This window comes from Haliotis rufescens, unplaced genomic scaffold (genome assembly GCF_023055435.1).
Source record: "Haliotis rufescens isolate VD_foot unplaced genomic scaffold, xgHalRufe1.0.p SCAF_4, whole genome shotgun sequence".
Taxonomy (NCBI): Eukaryota; Metazoa; Mollusca; class Gastropoda; order Lepetellida; family Haliotidae; genus Haliotis; species Haliotis rufescens.
In genome coordinates this window covers 2,297,886-2,314,906 of record NW_025964112.1, presented here as the reverse complement: position 1 = coordinate 2,314,906, position 17,021 = coordinate 2,297,886, and the positions used below count along the sequence as shown (strand labels likewise).

General features: G+C 43.0%; 1 protein-coding gene across 13 annotated transcripts in view; it reads left to right on the top strand.

Moving 5' to 3' along the window:
- Positions 1-17,021, top strand: part of LOC124149904 (anion exchange protein 2-like) — a 117,940-nt gene that overhangs the window by 83,305 nt on the left and 17,614 nt on the right. For 12 of the 13 annotated variants that reach the window (XM_048381936.1, XM_048381925.1, XM_048381930.1 and 9 more), the window contains 9 exons: positions 2,580-2,937; positions 3,268-3,479; positions 4,688-5,063; positions 5,676-5,781; positions 6,593-6,783; positions 8,161-8,306; positions 10,695-10,881; positions 11,261-11,396; positions 14,194-14,268. In XM_048381936.1, the coding sequence (XP_048237893.1) occupies positions 2,580-2,937; positions 3,268-3,479; positions 4,688-5,063; positions 5,676-5,781; positions 6,593-6,783; positions 8,161-8,306; positions 10,695-10,881; positions 11,261-11,396; positions 14,194-14,268 (1,787 nt within the window). The remainder of the gene's footprint in view (positions 1-2,579; positions 2,938-3,267; positions 3,480-4,687; positions 5,064-5,675; positions 5,782-6,592; positions 6,784-8,160; positions 8,307-10,694; positions 10,882-11,260; positions 11,397-14,193; positions 14,269-17,021) is intronic. The other variant, XM_048381937.1, reaches the window with a different exon arrangement.

Genomic DNA, 17,021 nt, shown 5'->3' with positions numbered 1-17,021 from the left:
CCATCGGTCGACAGCAATGAAGTTGACTTTTATTTTTGAAAGTGGTTTGTTCTGTGAGCTAATGCTCCTAACAGAAATACTGCTTCTCACTGTGCTGTGTCAGCTTCATGCTGTCATTAAACCATGCAGAGTTATAACACCTGATGTGTTGTTGTGTGGAAAGTAGTTTCTCTGAGTTTCTCTGAGTGCTGGCGAGAGTTGTTACAACTACTCCTCACTGTGTTGTGTCTGTGTCTCTACCACTGCTGTCATTAAACAATGCAGCATAACACCTGATTTAACACTGATATAACACCTATTACACATGATATAACACCTATTACACATGATATAACACCTATTACACATATAACACCTATTACACCTATTACACATTATATAACATCTGATATATACCTGATATATCACAGATGTAACAACTGACATTGATATAACACATGATGTAACACATGATATATCATGGATATAACTGTATATAAAATATGATATAACACAGGATATATCATGAATATAACACATGATGTAACACATGATATAACAGACTGGTATGTTGGAGGTACCCTGACACCTATTGCCATGGTACACAAAGTATAGATGGAGTGGAGTGAACATCCGTGGGGATTCGGGGTAAGAATACAGGTCCCCAGCAACCCATGCTTGTCGTAAGAGGCGGACCCGTGAAGATTCCGGGGTAAAATAGGTCTTCAGCAACCCATGCTTGTCGTAAAAGGTGACTCTGCTTGTCGTAAAAGGCAACTAACGGGATCGGGTGGTCAGGCTCGCTGACTTGGTTGATGCACATCATCAATCCCAATTGTGTGGATTGATGCTCATGATGTCAATCACTGGATTGTCTGGTCCAGACTCGATTATTTACAGACCACCGTCATATACAATGTAGCTGGAATATTGCTGAGTGTGGCGTTAAATGACAAACCAACCAACAACCAACGTAAGAGGGGACTCTAGGGATCTGGTGGTCAGGCTCGGTGACTTGGCTGATGTTATGTCATTGTATCCCAGTTGCATGGATGTATGCTTTGATGTCAATCAGTGGATTGTCTGCTCAATATTTGATTACTTTCAGGCCTCACCACTCCCGTCATATAGCTAGAATATTGCTGAGTGCGGCATAAAAAACAAAACAAACAACTGACGTCACATTGGTGTGTCACATTGACCAATAACAGCAGTTCCAATGAGCTGGATGACAAACATGTAGGAAGCAATATTGTTTTATATGATCGATATAGAATCTATCTGAATCCAGATTGTATGTTGGAGGTACAATTGGTACCAAGTACCAGTTGCTTTTCTCCCCACTTGACCGGACAAACGGTGATATGACTGAAATGCACAAACTCACTCACAATTTGTTTAGAGATGACATACGGTAATTGGTAGGACCCAATGGCTGCCAAGTGAGGTTGTGAATGTCGGAGTACCCTTCCATTTAACCATTAAGCATCCTGGATGTAACGCAAGAGGAACAAGTTCCAGTTCACTGTTCCTTTAATTAACTCAAATCTACTAAATATGGGATGTTTTTGCATTTTGCATTTTCTTGATGGTGGACCATGTCAAGTATTGTACCATGTATTGTATCATGTATTGTATCATGACACTAGTACCAAGATTGGTAAGTATTGCGGCAGAGTGTATACTACGTACAACTGATTCTATTTACCATATTTTCTTGAGTATAGTGCGCACCCATGTATAATGTATCCTCTAGCGGATTCAGTATTTTAGTATTTTGGAAAAAAATAAATCGAATATCAAGGGCAGAAAAAAATTACACCGTAGTTCTACCCCTTCAGCGAATTTCAGTAAACGAACAGGTGATAAAACTTGGTCAGTACAAATTCGAAATTTGAGATAAAAAAATTGTATTTTTTGTTCTGCTAGGCCGGGATTAAGATTACCTTGTGTATGTTCTCGTAAACTAAGCCGGAAACAGCAATCAGGCATGTTGAGGGATGTCATGCTGGGAATTACAGGTTCGAGGGGTTTTGAACAATCTGATTCTTTGTCAAAATATTTTGTTGATGTTATGTGGGTGAATATTGACTTTGCTTTTGTTCTTTGATGTGTTGAGATTATGTTATTATGTTATTGAATGTTGTGAGAAAATGAAATTGAAATGTTATGGGGAAAAATATTTAGCAGCATGGAACCAAGCCTTGATTACTGGTAGAACCCTGAATCTTTCTTAAACACTTTCACCTGAGACACGGCCCTTAATAGAGACACTGCCCTTAATAGAAACACTGCCCTTAATTGAGACCTAGCCCTTTACGGAGAGTCAGCACTTTATCAAGACTTGGCCCTTTTAGACCTGGACCCACTTGCACAAAGCGATCTTGGCGCTAAGATGATCATAACTCCCATACTTTAACATAGGCTTACAATAGTCGTAGTGCTAAGATCGCTTTGTGCAAGTGGGCCCTGGTTTCGTTATTGAGATCTGGTCTTTTATTCAAACCCCTTCCTTTACATAGACCTGGCCCTTAGTAAAGGAAATATGCTTGTCACTGAAAGCTGTAGATGCCCAGTAACATGTCTGTTGTCCTCTGCAGCACACAGCCGACGAGGCCATCCCCCTGAGTCAGGATGATGATGAGGCAATCGTGTGGATGCCCGAGGTGTTCCCGAGTGACTCCGCCCTTGTGAACGTCGGCAATGGGGACCGGGAGGATGAGAACGAAGCAGAACAGTCTGTCCCGGATCCACAAATGTCCTTTATTCGTGAGATGGACCGCGGTGCATGCGTCTCTCACCTCTCCTTCCTTCATGATGAGGTGGAGAAGATGTTTGAGATGCCAAAGAAGTTTGACATAGATGAGTTGTCCTCGTCAACCGTTGTACCCGACAGAAACCGTCGACCCAGTGAGGTCACAGTCACAGACAGGCACTTTGATGAACACGACTATGCAGGTAGGCTGGAAACAACACTTATTTGCTTTACTTGCCTATATAGGGAGCACAGTGGCTCAGTTGTCTAAGGTACTGCACATGTCTACAGAGTTATGGCCCTTAGTCAGACCAGGATCTGTTATGATCCTTAATTTGTGGGTATTCCTGTACATGTGGGCTAAATAAGATTGGATCTGTTTGATTGTGTCAGCATACATCACTACTTGTACAATCAACCACTGGTTAGCTTTGCGAGATTAATTACATTCTTCTATTATTATATGATATTGTTGATTGTGGCAATAAAACAACATTCACTCACCAATTCTTCACTTCTGTGTGTCCCTCCAGTCCACCGCCGAGTGTCCTTTCCCCACACCCATCAGCCACTGCGCTCCCTCTCCAACAAGTCTCTCAAGACACTCAAACCAGCTAAAGTCAAGAAAAAGAAGAAGAAGAAAAAGAAAAAGATGCGGAGTTTCCCATCAAAGGGAGCGTTGAAGTCCCCTCCAATCCCAGAGGAAGTTGAAGACAAAGATGACGATGATGATGATGAGGAGGAGGTATGTGAGACACTTATGAGTAGTTCCTGCGAATAGCTGAAAGATTGTTGAGAGGTGTTGAGCAAGAGTCACTCACTCAATCACTCGTATGAGTAGTTCATGCAAATTACTGATGCAGTGTGGCCCAGTAGAAGGTGGCCCAGTAGATGGTGGCCCAGTAGATGGTGGCCCAGTAGAAGGTGGCCCAGTAGATGGTGGCCCAGTAGATGGTGGCCCAGTAGAAGGTGGCCCAGTAGATGGTGGCCCAGTAGAAGGTGGCCCAGTAGATGGTGGCCCAGTAGAAGGTGGCCCAGTAGATGGTGGCCCAGTAGATGGTGGCCCAGTAGAAGGTGGCCCAGTAGATGGTGGCCCAGTAGAAGGTGGCCCAGTAGTAGAAGATGGCCCAGTAGATGGTGGCCCAGTAGAAGGTGGCCCAGTAGAAGGTGGCCCAGTAGATGGTGGCCCAGTAGAAGGTGGCCCAGTAGATGGTGGCCCAGTAGAAGGTGGCCCAGTAGAAGGTGGCCCAGTAGATGGTGGCCCAGTAGATGGTGGCCCAGTAGAAGGTGGCCCAGTAGAAGGTGGCCCAGTAGAAGGTGGCCCAGGGGATGAGAAAAAGATCCCGAGGCTTATTTGAAGGACAAGGTAGAAAATACAATATTTTAGTCAGTTGAAACATGGATAGTTACATCATGTCATTGTTTCGCTGGTATCTGTTGCAAAAGATTTTCACAAATTATGTCATGGGTATTTTGAATTGTTTGTAAACATTGTGGTGCAGGGCCCCGTTCTACTCAAGGACAGTTGTAAGTCTATGTTAAAGTATGGGAGTTACGATCACCATAGCGCTTAGTTGGCTTTGAGGAACGGACCCCTGTTGTATGGTATGAAATAAATACATCTCAACTTTTCATGTGCTTAAAGTATTATTCTTTTAAGCTCAATTGGATTATGCTCTGGATCACGTAGATATCTGCCTACATTTACAAACAAAAGTGAAATTTATAAAAATAATTGAACGGCAAGTACCCAAAAAACTAAAATACTAAACTCGTTCCCGTGTAATAAACCATGATTAGTTCTGGTTTTAAACAGGACCTCATAAGTATGTAATAAATATTTGTTTGATTATCACATTACTGCTGATCTTTGTGATTTGGGAGGGTCATTCTAAAAATGGACAAGCCCGTCATCTGCAGCCTCCATGTTTTAACTTGTTTATGTTTCCGTAGACGGATGAATCAGATGATATGGACATCGAGGAGGAGAGAGAGGAGGAGGGGGAGTTTGTGGGGGGCGGGTCCGTCTATACGGACCAACCCCGCAAAGCCTCTGCCCCCGGCATCACTGTAGGCTTCTTCATCGGAGAGGAAGATGGTGAGACTTCACCCACTGAGGAAACCAAGGGTTTTCCTGGCGATTCTAAGACATCTTCATCATCGAGGTTCAAGCGAGCCGGGTCAGAGGAACCCGTGACCTCCGCCATGCTTGGGTCTGTGAGTGATGAGCCGCAGGTATCCCAGCATGCTGCTAGCTTACATATACCACACGGTGGGGGCGGGTCTCGTTTGCGGAAAGACAGTGCTCCACAGGTCAAGTTCTTACTGGGTAAGGAATTGACATTAGAGTGCGTTTCGGGCTTGACTCAACTCCACTGACTTCATTCTGCTGGATTGTGATTGTTGGAGTTTATTGAAAAAAGTAGATTGTCTAGTGTTCATTTCAGAGTGTGGCCATGGGGACTTTTACACACAAATCTCTTAAAGGCACCAAAATTAATATCACTGCGCCAAAAAGGCACAACATAAAATCCAAAAGTAGTTTTGGTTATTGCATTTAATGGGAAATCGTGACCTTGACACTGACAATCCCTGTTATACTGTGAAAAAGGTTACATTCTCTAAGTTTTAATTTTTTGCTTAAAAAATACTGTGTGTTCCCTGGTTTCATCATATGTCCTTAATTCTTAGAAAGGTAGGGTTCATTTGGCCCAACGTTTCCTGTTTCTGTAATGAACCCTGATTATCTTGGAAAAAATATTTATGCTGCAGACTGTTTAAAAAAAAGAAAATTGTTGCATTGTTTGTTTTTTAAAATAATATTGAAACTCACAGCTTGAATTAAAAAAAATATCTGGTTTTGCATTAGAGCTGAAAAATATCTATTCTCCATACCAAATCCCAGGCCTCCTTACAGAATGTCCCCCTCTCTCTTCCCCAGGGGATGACGGCAGTGAGGCCAGCCTGGTTGACAGGGACGACCCGGTGTGGGTGCCGCAACATCCCAATGGAGATGTGCCAGATGGGGGTGCCCCTCATGCTTCACAGTGAGTATGAGTTGTCTCCCCTTATTGACACTACACTGTTAGAAACCAGCGCTTGTCCTGTGAGGCCTTAAACCAATTCATAATGGTGTGACCCTGTGTGGACATTGATTCTGTTCACAGGAAATTACTTGTGTTTGGTTGGAGGATCTTGTTTTCTGACTGTGGTGCAGAGAAACAAACAGAACAATCCAAACGGATAAGAAGCCAAACATCTTTTGGTCTTGGCCATTTGCTGATGCGGCTTGAAGCAACATTTACTTACTCACTCACTTGGCTATTTGCCATATATAAAGTTGATGGATGTAACGAACATGCTCATAACGAAATAACGGATATAGCGAACTCACCTTGTGGTCCCGTGTGTACTCTGTCAACGACAATGTTTAAGTGTATACCAAACTGTGAAATCATTGAGCTGAGCTCCTCATGTGTCGCCAATCTACCTATCAAAACATCAAAGGGCCAAGCGCTGGGGTTCAAAGCGTCAATAAACAATTGAAGGCAATTGATTCACTCTTAAGTACTGACACCTTGTCCTCAAATTACACCCTCAATTAACAACAGTAACACAGTGATTGAAGTGGCTATATTCTGCACATGTACAATGCACACTTTTGTTTATCACATGACTTAACAAATTTATAAACATGATAAATTTATGGGACAAAATTTATAGGTGCCGCCTGGTTTTGTCTGGTGCAAATGGTGCAGATGTCAACAGGCACCTGGTGCAAGTTAAATCAAGTTCCTTAACTTCCTGCTGTATATAAATGTGCTCTGTCTACCCAATTCTACCTATTCCACCCAACAGGTCGGACAGCAAGCTGGGGAAACAGAAGCACCGGAAGCACCACCATGAGCACTTCCGGAAGGAGCACCTGATCATGAGGCGGCAACGGGGTTCCGAGGTCCACCTGGACAACATGGAACAACTGAAGCGGTCGCCCACGGAAACCGAGGAGGCGATGCTGCTCCAAAAGGCCGACCTGGACAATTTGGCCAGTAAGACTATACAGGCAGGCAATCCGCTTTAAGGACACTTCTTATACTTTTTGTCTCAAATATATACTCATGTCATGTACAGTCAAGTCTTGTTAATCCGACACTCGTTAATCCCACAATCAGCTGTAGCCGACACTAATAAAGGGAAACGATTAAATCAGTGCTATTGAGCCCCGTTAATCCGACAGTCTCGCACTCCGACTGATTTGCTCACGCTACCGCTTAGGACATCACATTACAGGTCACGTCAGAACGACCTTTCGCGAACTATGACCGCCCAATGAAATGACTAACAGGAAGTTGAAGTTGAACTGGCGACTTCCATTCCAGACTATTCTTTTTAAAGTATTTTGAATCAGTCATGCAGTCTGTAACAGTTGTTTTGTGTTGCAGGTTGCATGTTTAGAAAACATATTCCGCTAACAATGTAACATAACAATATGAATATTTCATGTTTTATTACGGGTTTGTTTCGTTATCTATCGTGTAGTTATCCAATTACTTAATTTCATTTATCCAACATAATCATATGCAACCAACCATGTCGGATTAACGGAACTTCACTGTCTTTGGTCTTGTTTGCAGTCTTTGTGAGGGACTCCAAGTGAGGCCTGAAACACTGGCAGTGTACTCAGGAGGGGGACCAGGATGGGAGGGACAGTAGCATGGGGATTCTCACCAATAACCTTATAACCATTTATTTATCATGTAGCCAAGTTTCATTCAAGAGAGGATTTCTGAATGACTTTGTAACCAGTGCTTAAGTATGGGATGGCTGTTTGATTCAACTGATGATAAATATTAATACCAATAATGTTGAAAGGTAGTTGGGTGATTCATTGATTGAAACATGTGACCAGCCATGAGTCGGGGACATTATGGGTGAAAAATCACATTTTGACTTTTCATTGTTTAAAAAATACAGGGTCATATGAACACAGGAACACAATGCACAGGCTTCAATTCTTATTTATTAAATTGATACTTGGCATTAAACATATGGACTAATTTTCCTCAGAATCCCATTTTCAGACTTAAAATAATAACTTGTAATTATTTAAATATAGCAGCTGATTCATTGTAAGTAGATATGGATGCTAAAATGTTTTGAACTAATGCTTTTATTACATTACAACTAAACAAGAATAAAATAAGATAATTTTGTACAGTCTGTATAGAAGTAAGTTGATGTCCAACATCTTTTTTTTTATGACGTCACAGCACAGTTGTATCTTGACACCCATGAGGCCCCTTTTCTCCTGGTCGGTCACTTATGTTGTTGGTGAAAGGTTCTCTTTTGAAGGATTTGATTGAGTTATGTGTGCCGGCAGGCATGGTAGAGGTACTGCACTATGGTCTCCGTCCTAACTCTTCCAGGTCACAGATTCGAGGATGTGCGGGGCATCAGACGGCACAAGATCAACCGCCATCGCAGTGCCATGCATTCTATCGTGCATATCAGCAAGTTGGCCAAGGAGAAGAAACCGCATAAGCCCAAGAAGATTGACCACAGTCCTCATGAGGTAGGTGGGGGGGAGGGCACTGACTTTGGGGGGACACAAACATGGTGTGTATTTACCTTCTAAATCACTGTCTATGGATGGTCCAGGGTGCTCCATCCCACTGTGTAGAGTGGTCTTGTGTGTACTGCAGCTAGAGAAAGACAGGACCTTAGTCTTATGGTGCCTTATGTTTACCGCAGGTGTTTGTGGAGTGAGATAGGACTAAGTCTTGTGGTGTCTACTGCAGGTGTTTGTGGAGTGAGATAGGACTAAGCCTTGTGGTGTCTACTGTAGGTGTTTGTGGAGTGAGATAGGACTAAGTCTTGTGGTGTCTACTGCAGGTGTTTGTGGAGTGAGATAGGACTAAGACTTGTTGTGTCTACTGCAGGTGTTTGTGGAGTGAGATTGGACTAAGACTTGTTGTGTCTACTGCAGGTGTTTGTGGAGTGAGATAGGACTAAGTCTTGTGGTGTCTACTGCAGGTGTTTGTGGAGTGAGATAGGACTAAGTCTTGTGGTGTCTACTGCAGGTGTTTGTGGAGTGAGATAGGACTAAGTCTTGTGGTGTCTACTGCAGGTGTTTGTGGAGTGAGATAGGACTAAGTCTTGTGGTGTCTACTGCAGGTGTTTGTGGAGTGAGATAGGACTAAGTCTTGTTGTGTCTACTGCAGGTGTTTGTGGAGTGAGATAGGACTAAGTCTTGTGGTGTCCACTGCAGGTGTTTGTGGAGTGAGATAGGACTAAGTCTTGTGGTGTCTACTGCAGGTGTTTGTGGAGTGAGATAGGACTAAGTCTTGTGGTGTCCACTGCAGGTGTTTGTGGAGTGAGATAGGACTAAGTCTTGTGGTGTCCACTGCAGGTGTTTGTGGAGTGAGATAGGACTAAGTCTTGTGGTGTCCACTGCAGGTGTTTGTGGAGTGAGATAGGACTAAGTCTTGTGGTGTCCACTGCAGGTGTTTGTGGAGTGAGATAGGACTAAGTCTTGTGGTGTCTACTGCAGGTGTTTGTGGAGTGAGATAGGACTAAGTCTTGTGGTGTCTACTGCAGGTGTTTGTGGAGTGAGATAGGACTAAGTCTTGTGGTGTCCACTGCAGGTGTTTGTGGAGTGAGATAGGACTAAGTCTTGTCATGTCTACTGCAGGTGTTTGTGGAGTGAGATAGGACTAAGTCTTGTGGTGTCTACTGCAGGTGTTTGTGGAGTGAGATAGGACTAAGTCTTGTGGTGTCCACTGCAGGTGTTTGTGGAGTGAGATAGGACTAAGTCTTGTTGTGTCTACTGCAGGTGTTTGTGGAGTGAGATAGGACTAAGTCTTGTGGTGTCTACTGCAGGTGTTTGTGGAGTGAGATAGGACTAAGTCTTGTGGTGTCCACTGCAGGTGTTTGTGGAGTGAGATAGGACTAAGTCTTGTTGTGTCTACTGCAGGTGTTTGTGGAGTGAGATAGGACTAAGTCTTGTGGTGTCCACTGCAGGTGTTTGTGGAGTGAGATAGGACTAAGTCTTGTGGTGTCCACTGCAGGTGTTTGTGGAGTGAGATAGGACTAAGTCTTGTGGTGTCCACTGCAGGTGTTTGTGGAGTGAGATAGGACTAAGTCTTGTGGTGTCCACTGCAGGTGTTTGTGGAGTGAGATAGGACTAAGTCTTGTGGTGTCCACTGCAGGTGTTTGTGGAGTGAGATAGGACTAAGTCTTGTGGTGTCCACTGCAGGTGTTTGTGGAGTGAGATAGGACTAAGTCTTGTGGTGTCTACTGCAGGTGTTTGTGGAGTGAGATAGGACTAAGTCTTGTGGTGTCCACTGCAGGTGTTTGTGGAGTGAGATAGGACTAAGTCTTGTGGTGTCCACTGCAGGTGTTTGTGGAGTGAGATAGGACTAAGTCTTGTCATGTCTACTGCAGGTGTTTGTGGAGTGAGATAGGACTAAGTCTTGTTGTGTCTACTGCAGGTGTTTGTGCAGTGAGATAGGACTAAGACTTGTTGTGTCTACTGCAGGTGTTTGGGGAGTGAGATAGGACTAAGACTTGTGGTGTCCACTGCAGGTGTTTGTGGAGTGAGATAGGACTAAGTCTTGTGGTGTCTACTGCAGGTGTTTGTGGAGTGAGATAGGACTAAGTCTTGTGGTGTCCACTGCAGGTGTTTGTGGAGTGAGATAGGACTAAGTCTTGTGGTGTCCACTGCAGGTGTTTGTGGAGTGAGATAGGACTAAGTCTTGTCATGTCTACTGCAGGTGTTTGTGGAGTGAGATAGGACTAAGTCTTGTTGTGTCTACTGCAGGTGTTTGTGCAGTGAGATAGGACTAAGACTTGTTGTGTCTACTGCAGGTGTTTGGGGAGTGAGATAGGACTAAGACTTGTGGTGTCCACTGCAGGTGTTTGTGGAGTGAGATAGGACTAAGTCTTGTGGTGTCTACTGCAGGTGTTTGTGGAGTTGGACAAGCTTCATGTTGGCCCGGACCCTGATGCTGAGTGGGAGTGGAGGGAGAAGGCTCGATGGATCAAGTTTGAGGAGGATGTAGAAGAAGGGGCAGAGAGGTGGGGTAAACCTCACGTGGCCTCCCTGTCCTTCCATAGTCTTCTGGAACTCAGGAGGGGGCTGGAGCATGGTGGGTATCTGCAGGAGCTGTCAGACAGACACAGCTGTCGTAATGTGATGCCACAACATCTTATGTTGCCATGGCTTATCTATGATCGTGTTGTGGTATGACTGCTGTATTGCCATGGCTTATCTATTATATTGCTGTGGAATAACTAAGCTGTAAAATTGCCATGACTAAGATGTAATATTGCTTGACTAAGATGTAATATTGCCATGACTAAGATGTAACATTGCCATGACTAAGATGTAATATTGCCATGACTAAGATGTAATATTGCCATGACTAAGATGTAACATTGCCATGACTAAGATGTAATATTGCCATGACTAAGATGTTATCTGCTATGTCAAAAGTTAGTCCTGCCACTCTGGACATTTCTCTCCAGGCACTTTACTGCTTGACCTTGATGCCAGTGACCTTCAGACCATCATCCACCGGGTAGTGGACAACATGACCATCACTGACCAGATCCGAGACCAGGACAAGGGGAGACTAATCCGCACACTTCTCCTGAAACACAAGTAAGTCCATGACCAATCTGGCAAGGTCAAGTCTAAGGCTCAAGTCCCGAGAAAGGGCATGAGTATCAGTTTGAATCTGAGAAGCTTTTCCTCATGTAAATATTGTGCATCATATAACTTGCAGCTAATGTTCTGCTTCTTTCCTTGTCACTACTCACAGTTACAAGTCCATATTTTGTGCATTACACTGAAGTTTTGGGGACACCATTTTGTCAGTGTTGTATGATGTTGATGTATCCATACAGTAGTGATCGTGTGGCCATTATATACTTGATGCTTGCTTCCAGTACCTACAGCTATAATGGTAGAATTAGGCATGATAGTAAATTTGTATCATTTTCATCAAAACATCACAACCGTACTCCACAAGTTTCATCATTTTCATAACATGTCAGTCATACCTCTGATTCTCAATTCATATCAGTCTTTGAACTATCTACGAAGTTGTGTACAGTCTCCAAGTTTCACTGGGATATTAGATTAGATATAAAACACTACGGCCAGATCACATGATTATGGCAATGAGAGTAACCTCCCTTACTTGTATACAAAAAGATGAGGTGAAATGGGGTTTAACGTTGCGTCCAAGATTATTGCACTTATATAGCGACGTGCATGTACGTGTGTGTGTTTGTGTAGCTGCTTGTACTAGTCCGGACTGATGCCGATTTATAGTGCTAGCTCACTGAGATACCATGCCGCAGTTTAACATGAATACCCCACTCAGACACAGTATACTGTATACTGTCTCCGAGCCGACCAATCCTTGTTTTAGCCCCTTAATGCCAGGCGCCAGACAGGGTAACAACAAGTACCATCTTTTAACGTCTTTTGGTATGACGCGTCCGGGGATCGAATCCCGGACCTTCCACTCTCCGGGCGGATGCCCTACCACAAGACCACGGAGGCGATCTACAAAAAGATGGGGAAAACTGCATGGTATATGTTTCCAGAGGGTATCTTGAATAAATTCAACCAGCGGGTAGAGTAAAACAAATAAATAATTGGACCTGGCTTAATTGTGTTTCAATTATATGCGAAGGGTGTGGAAAGTGAACTGATGGATACCACGATGCACATGACGACATTCAGTTGGGTCCTGTAGTGATGAAGTGGGAATAGAATGTGAACATTGGACATCAAGACCTTATTTGCTTCTATGTAACCTGCCCATTGTAAAGGGAAGTAGTGTGTGATATGACACATGTTGTAACTGACTGTGTTGATATTGTTATAAAGTCCTAGGATGAAGCGGTGTATGTATGTGTGTCACTCCGTCATGGATTGCAGGTGATGTATAGTCAGTTGCTGTTTGTTCACACTTGTTCATTATTCTGAGTTTAAGTTTCTTTAATTATGTTTATTAGTGTTAGAAACTCGTCAACAGCTCTAGAGGTGTAATGATACAGTAAGGTTACCATATGATAAGTACCCCGATGCTATTGGTGCGATACGAGTGATGAGTGATACGGCTGCTTTAGACTTGGTTGCTTACAATATCAATCACTGGCTCGTCTAGCCCAGACTCAATTACTTTCAGGCCGCCATCATATAGCTCGAATATTGATGAGTTCAGCATTAAACAAAACAACAAAACCACCTGGGTTTGGTGTTATCTTTCCCCAGGAAACTGACGTGATACACAATAATACTGTTTAAGTCTGTAAGTCACTCACTCACTCGTAAGTCACAGTATACAGGGTAAATGCAACCTAAACACTGTTTTCATGGACAGGTTTCCTGCTGTTGGAATGTCTGAAAGATATGTTTCATTCTTTCCATATGAATTGAGAAAGAGGTATGACACATTTAACAAACCTGACTTAAGCTTTCATCTTGAGACTACCATGTAGAAGTATTGTTCTCCCTAACACCAGCCTCGCTGACTCACTGGCTATAGATGCAGTGCTGTATAATGCTACATCCGCTTTAAAAATGTTAACATTGCTTGACAATGTTGAGAAAGGAATGTAATAAGAATGATCATTATTTTTATTTTTGTATACCTTGTATAAACATGATAAAGAGAAAGATATTACTGATACACTTCTTGTAAATAACATTGTCAAAGTAATGAGAGAAACAGTGATACCTCACCAGGGTAGACGGCCCGGGTGAGTTATGCCATGGCATGCTGCCTGTTGTTTATACATAGGTTGGCCACAGACGGTTAACAAAAATGTTTTAGCAGTGTTGTCAGAAACCATGGTGGCGTTGGGTAATCTGATAAATCTTCCATCCTGTTGTTCTGGAGTAAGTAGCATCTGTTTGTAACATGTAGATTGGCTGATATTTACCCTTGCATGGTTTATGAAGTTAATCTTGTGATATTTCTTGCATTTGACTGTTCATGGAATCATCATATATTGAGTAATTCTCACTCAGCCTCCTCAGCATCAGAGAGGGAAAGAAAAGGTTTATTAGTATTCTGAACGAGATCACCAGGACATATAAGTTACTTCTGTGGTGGATTTCTTCACTGTTTCCACAAGTTTGTCATACAGAAGATAAAGAAAGCTTTCATTTATGTTTATTTTCATGTATTCCCACAAATTCATGACCACATTTTTTGTGGCCACTCATGCACGCCAACAAAACTACCATTGTCTTACAGTTTTAAATGAGGTCATTATCTTATTCCGTTTGTCACTGTGGTGAGCTAGAGAGTCTGATGGCTCCACTTTTCATCTTGATTTGCTTTCACTATATCATTTGATTTTTTACTACCCTGCTTTGAGTTGATTATGTTGTGTCATTGACTATTAACTTCATTCCTTTTAACACCATTTGATTTCAGGCATGTTAGTGAACGCAGCACGTTTCTGCCCCGAAACGTGTCATATTCCAACCTCGTGGGGTTGGATACATCCAGGTTTGCTATACTTCTTGACATTGTATATGATCTCATATCACCCTCCCCACAGTTCTCAGTTAGAATTGGTCTTCTGCAACCCATGCTTGTAAAAGGTGACTAACGGGATCAGATGGACAGACTCGCGGACTTGGTTGATGCATGTCATCATATCTCAATTGCCTGGATAGATGCTCATGATGTCAATCACTGGCTTGTCTGGTCTGGACTCGAGCGCAGCCTTAAACATGACAGCATTAGAGACACAGCGACAGCTTAAGTACATCATATATTTTGTCAGATTTTGGTATTGAGCATTCAGTGCCCAGGGCTTTAATATTGAATCAACCATTTTAGTCAGAGGCTTCAATGTTAAAATCTCCAGACATTAAATGCTCATTGTTAGTCTGACAAAAAATAATGTTTCTGATATTCTAAATATCCTGTACTTGTGTTGTTAGTAATAGTCAGTAGGATTGCTTTTAACGTGTACTCAAACATCAATGAAACATGAAATTGCTCTGAAATCATACACCATCATGTTGGATGTGTGTTACCATGACAACTGAACTGCATGGATAAACTAGCAGAATACAGTTATTAATAAACTAGTGAATTTGTTCTGGTAATGACTAGTTTTGAAGGTCGAGACTGAATTTTATTTAATGAATTTGAAAGGTTATTTCAACTCATCAACACACTCCACAATTACTGTATATTTATGATATACTGAACAAAAAAGAGTTGGGGAACATGACTATATTTTGGAATATTTGGCTGTTGTGACGACCGAGCGCACAGTTTCATAAAAATATCCCCCCAAATATTCATGAACCCTAACTTTCCCAAAGAACGTTGTAGTTGTGTTATGTTTAACGATGAAATATGAGGATTCCTCTATTCCAAAATGTCAAAATGATTGGATCTGTATGCAAATAGAACTCATGTTCCTGAGTGTCGGGGGGGCACGGGTTGCCCAGTCGTCTAAGGCACCGCGATTCGCTGTGCAGAGTTGCATCCCTTAGGCACGCCAGAAACCTATGATTGTGGGTTCGAATCCCGGTTCGCCCCGATTATGTTTCTAGGTTTGTCAGCACCATACCCGTGCTCGTGGGTTTCACCGAATTGGTAAACGTCTGAGACCTGCATCACTTCGGGCTTTCCTCTCACATTAAGCTGACACGCCGCGATATAACTGGAATACTGTTAAAAGCGGCGTTAAACCCAACTCACTCACTCACTCACTCACTCACTCACTCACTCACTCACTCACTCACTCACTCACTCACTCACTCACTCACTCACTCACTCACTCACTCACTCCTGAGTGTGAGAGTATTAGGGTAATTCTTGATAATAATAAAAAGTTGATGTGAGGGTGCACTTGAATGTGTTGTTGTCTTGGTTTGCGTTGCTGAAGATGTGTCAATATATTTTGTGTGTGAGCATGGTCTGTGAAGGTCGCCATCACTGACGTTGTAGGACTTTGTGTGTTTAGTTTGTTTTGTTTGTTTTGTTTCAACTGACCCTGATTGCATGTATCGTATTCAGTAGATCAAATACACTCAGAAGGCATATATCACTCCAGTTAATGTGCTGTTTGGATATAATGTCAAAGTTTTGAATGATGAAACTGCTGTTTTCTGTGTTGTCCATGCTGTGACCTGGGCTGTTGTCAAGGGTTCGCTGTTGTAGAGGCTGTAGCCAGAGACACGCTGTAGCACAGGCTCATATATGTTCGCTGTGTCACAGCTCTTCTCAATTGTTCCCCGTGGAACAAGCTGTTGTCAAGGTTATCCTGTAACACAGGCTCTTGTCATGGGCATCCTGTGGCACAGGCTGTTGTCAAGGGTGCCCAGGAACACTGGCTGTTGTCAAGGGTTACTGTAACTCAAGCTGTTGTCAAGGGAGCCCAGGAACACTGGCTGTTGTCAAGGGTTACTGTAACTCAAGCTGTTGTCAAGGGCATCCTGGGGAATAGGCTGTTGTCAAGGCGTTCTGGAACATGGGCTGTTGTCAAGGGTTACTGTAACACAGGCTGTTGTCAACGGCATCCTGTAACACTGGCTGTTGTCATGGGCATCCTGTAACACTGGCTGTTGTCAAGGGCATCCTGTGTCACAGGCTGTTGTCAATGGCATCCAGTAACACAGGCTGTTGTCAAGGGAGTTCTGCAATGCAGACTGTTGTCAAGGCCTGGCTGTTATCAAGGGTTACTGTAACACAGGCTGTTGTCAAGGGTTACTGTAACTCAAGCTGTTGTCAAGGGTTACTGTAACACAGGCTGTTATCAAGGGCATCCTGTAATTCTGGCTGTTGTCAAGGGTGTCCTGTAACACAGGCTGTTGTCAAGGGCATCCTGTAACACAGGCTGTAATCACGGGCTGTTGTGAAGCTGTTGAACATGTGCATCTTTCCACGTGATATGGATGGCTATGCCTGCTGACTGTGTAGTGTATTGGTGAATGCTGACATTTCATCTCTGTGTTAGATTTGTGACTCTCATCTAGACGAGAGCATTCAGCAGTCCCAATGACACAAACTGATACTTTACACACTGGTCACATGTGAATGAGATCCATCTTCAAAAAACTTACTGAATCTTGATCACCTTTGATGGTGTAAACTGTATTTTTCAAATTCTACATACGATTGTTTGTTTTGCAACTCTTTGCCTGTTATTTGGACATCGGGGAGAATGGGAAAATCCGGGTTTTCCGTTACAGTTAGAAATTATAAGGCTTGTAGAGTGTGTGCAGAGCATCAGTTTGTTG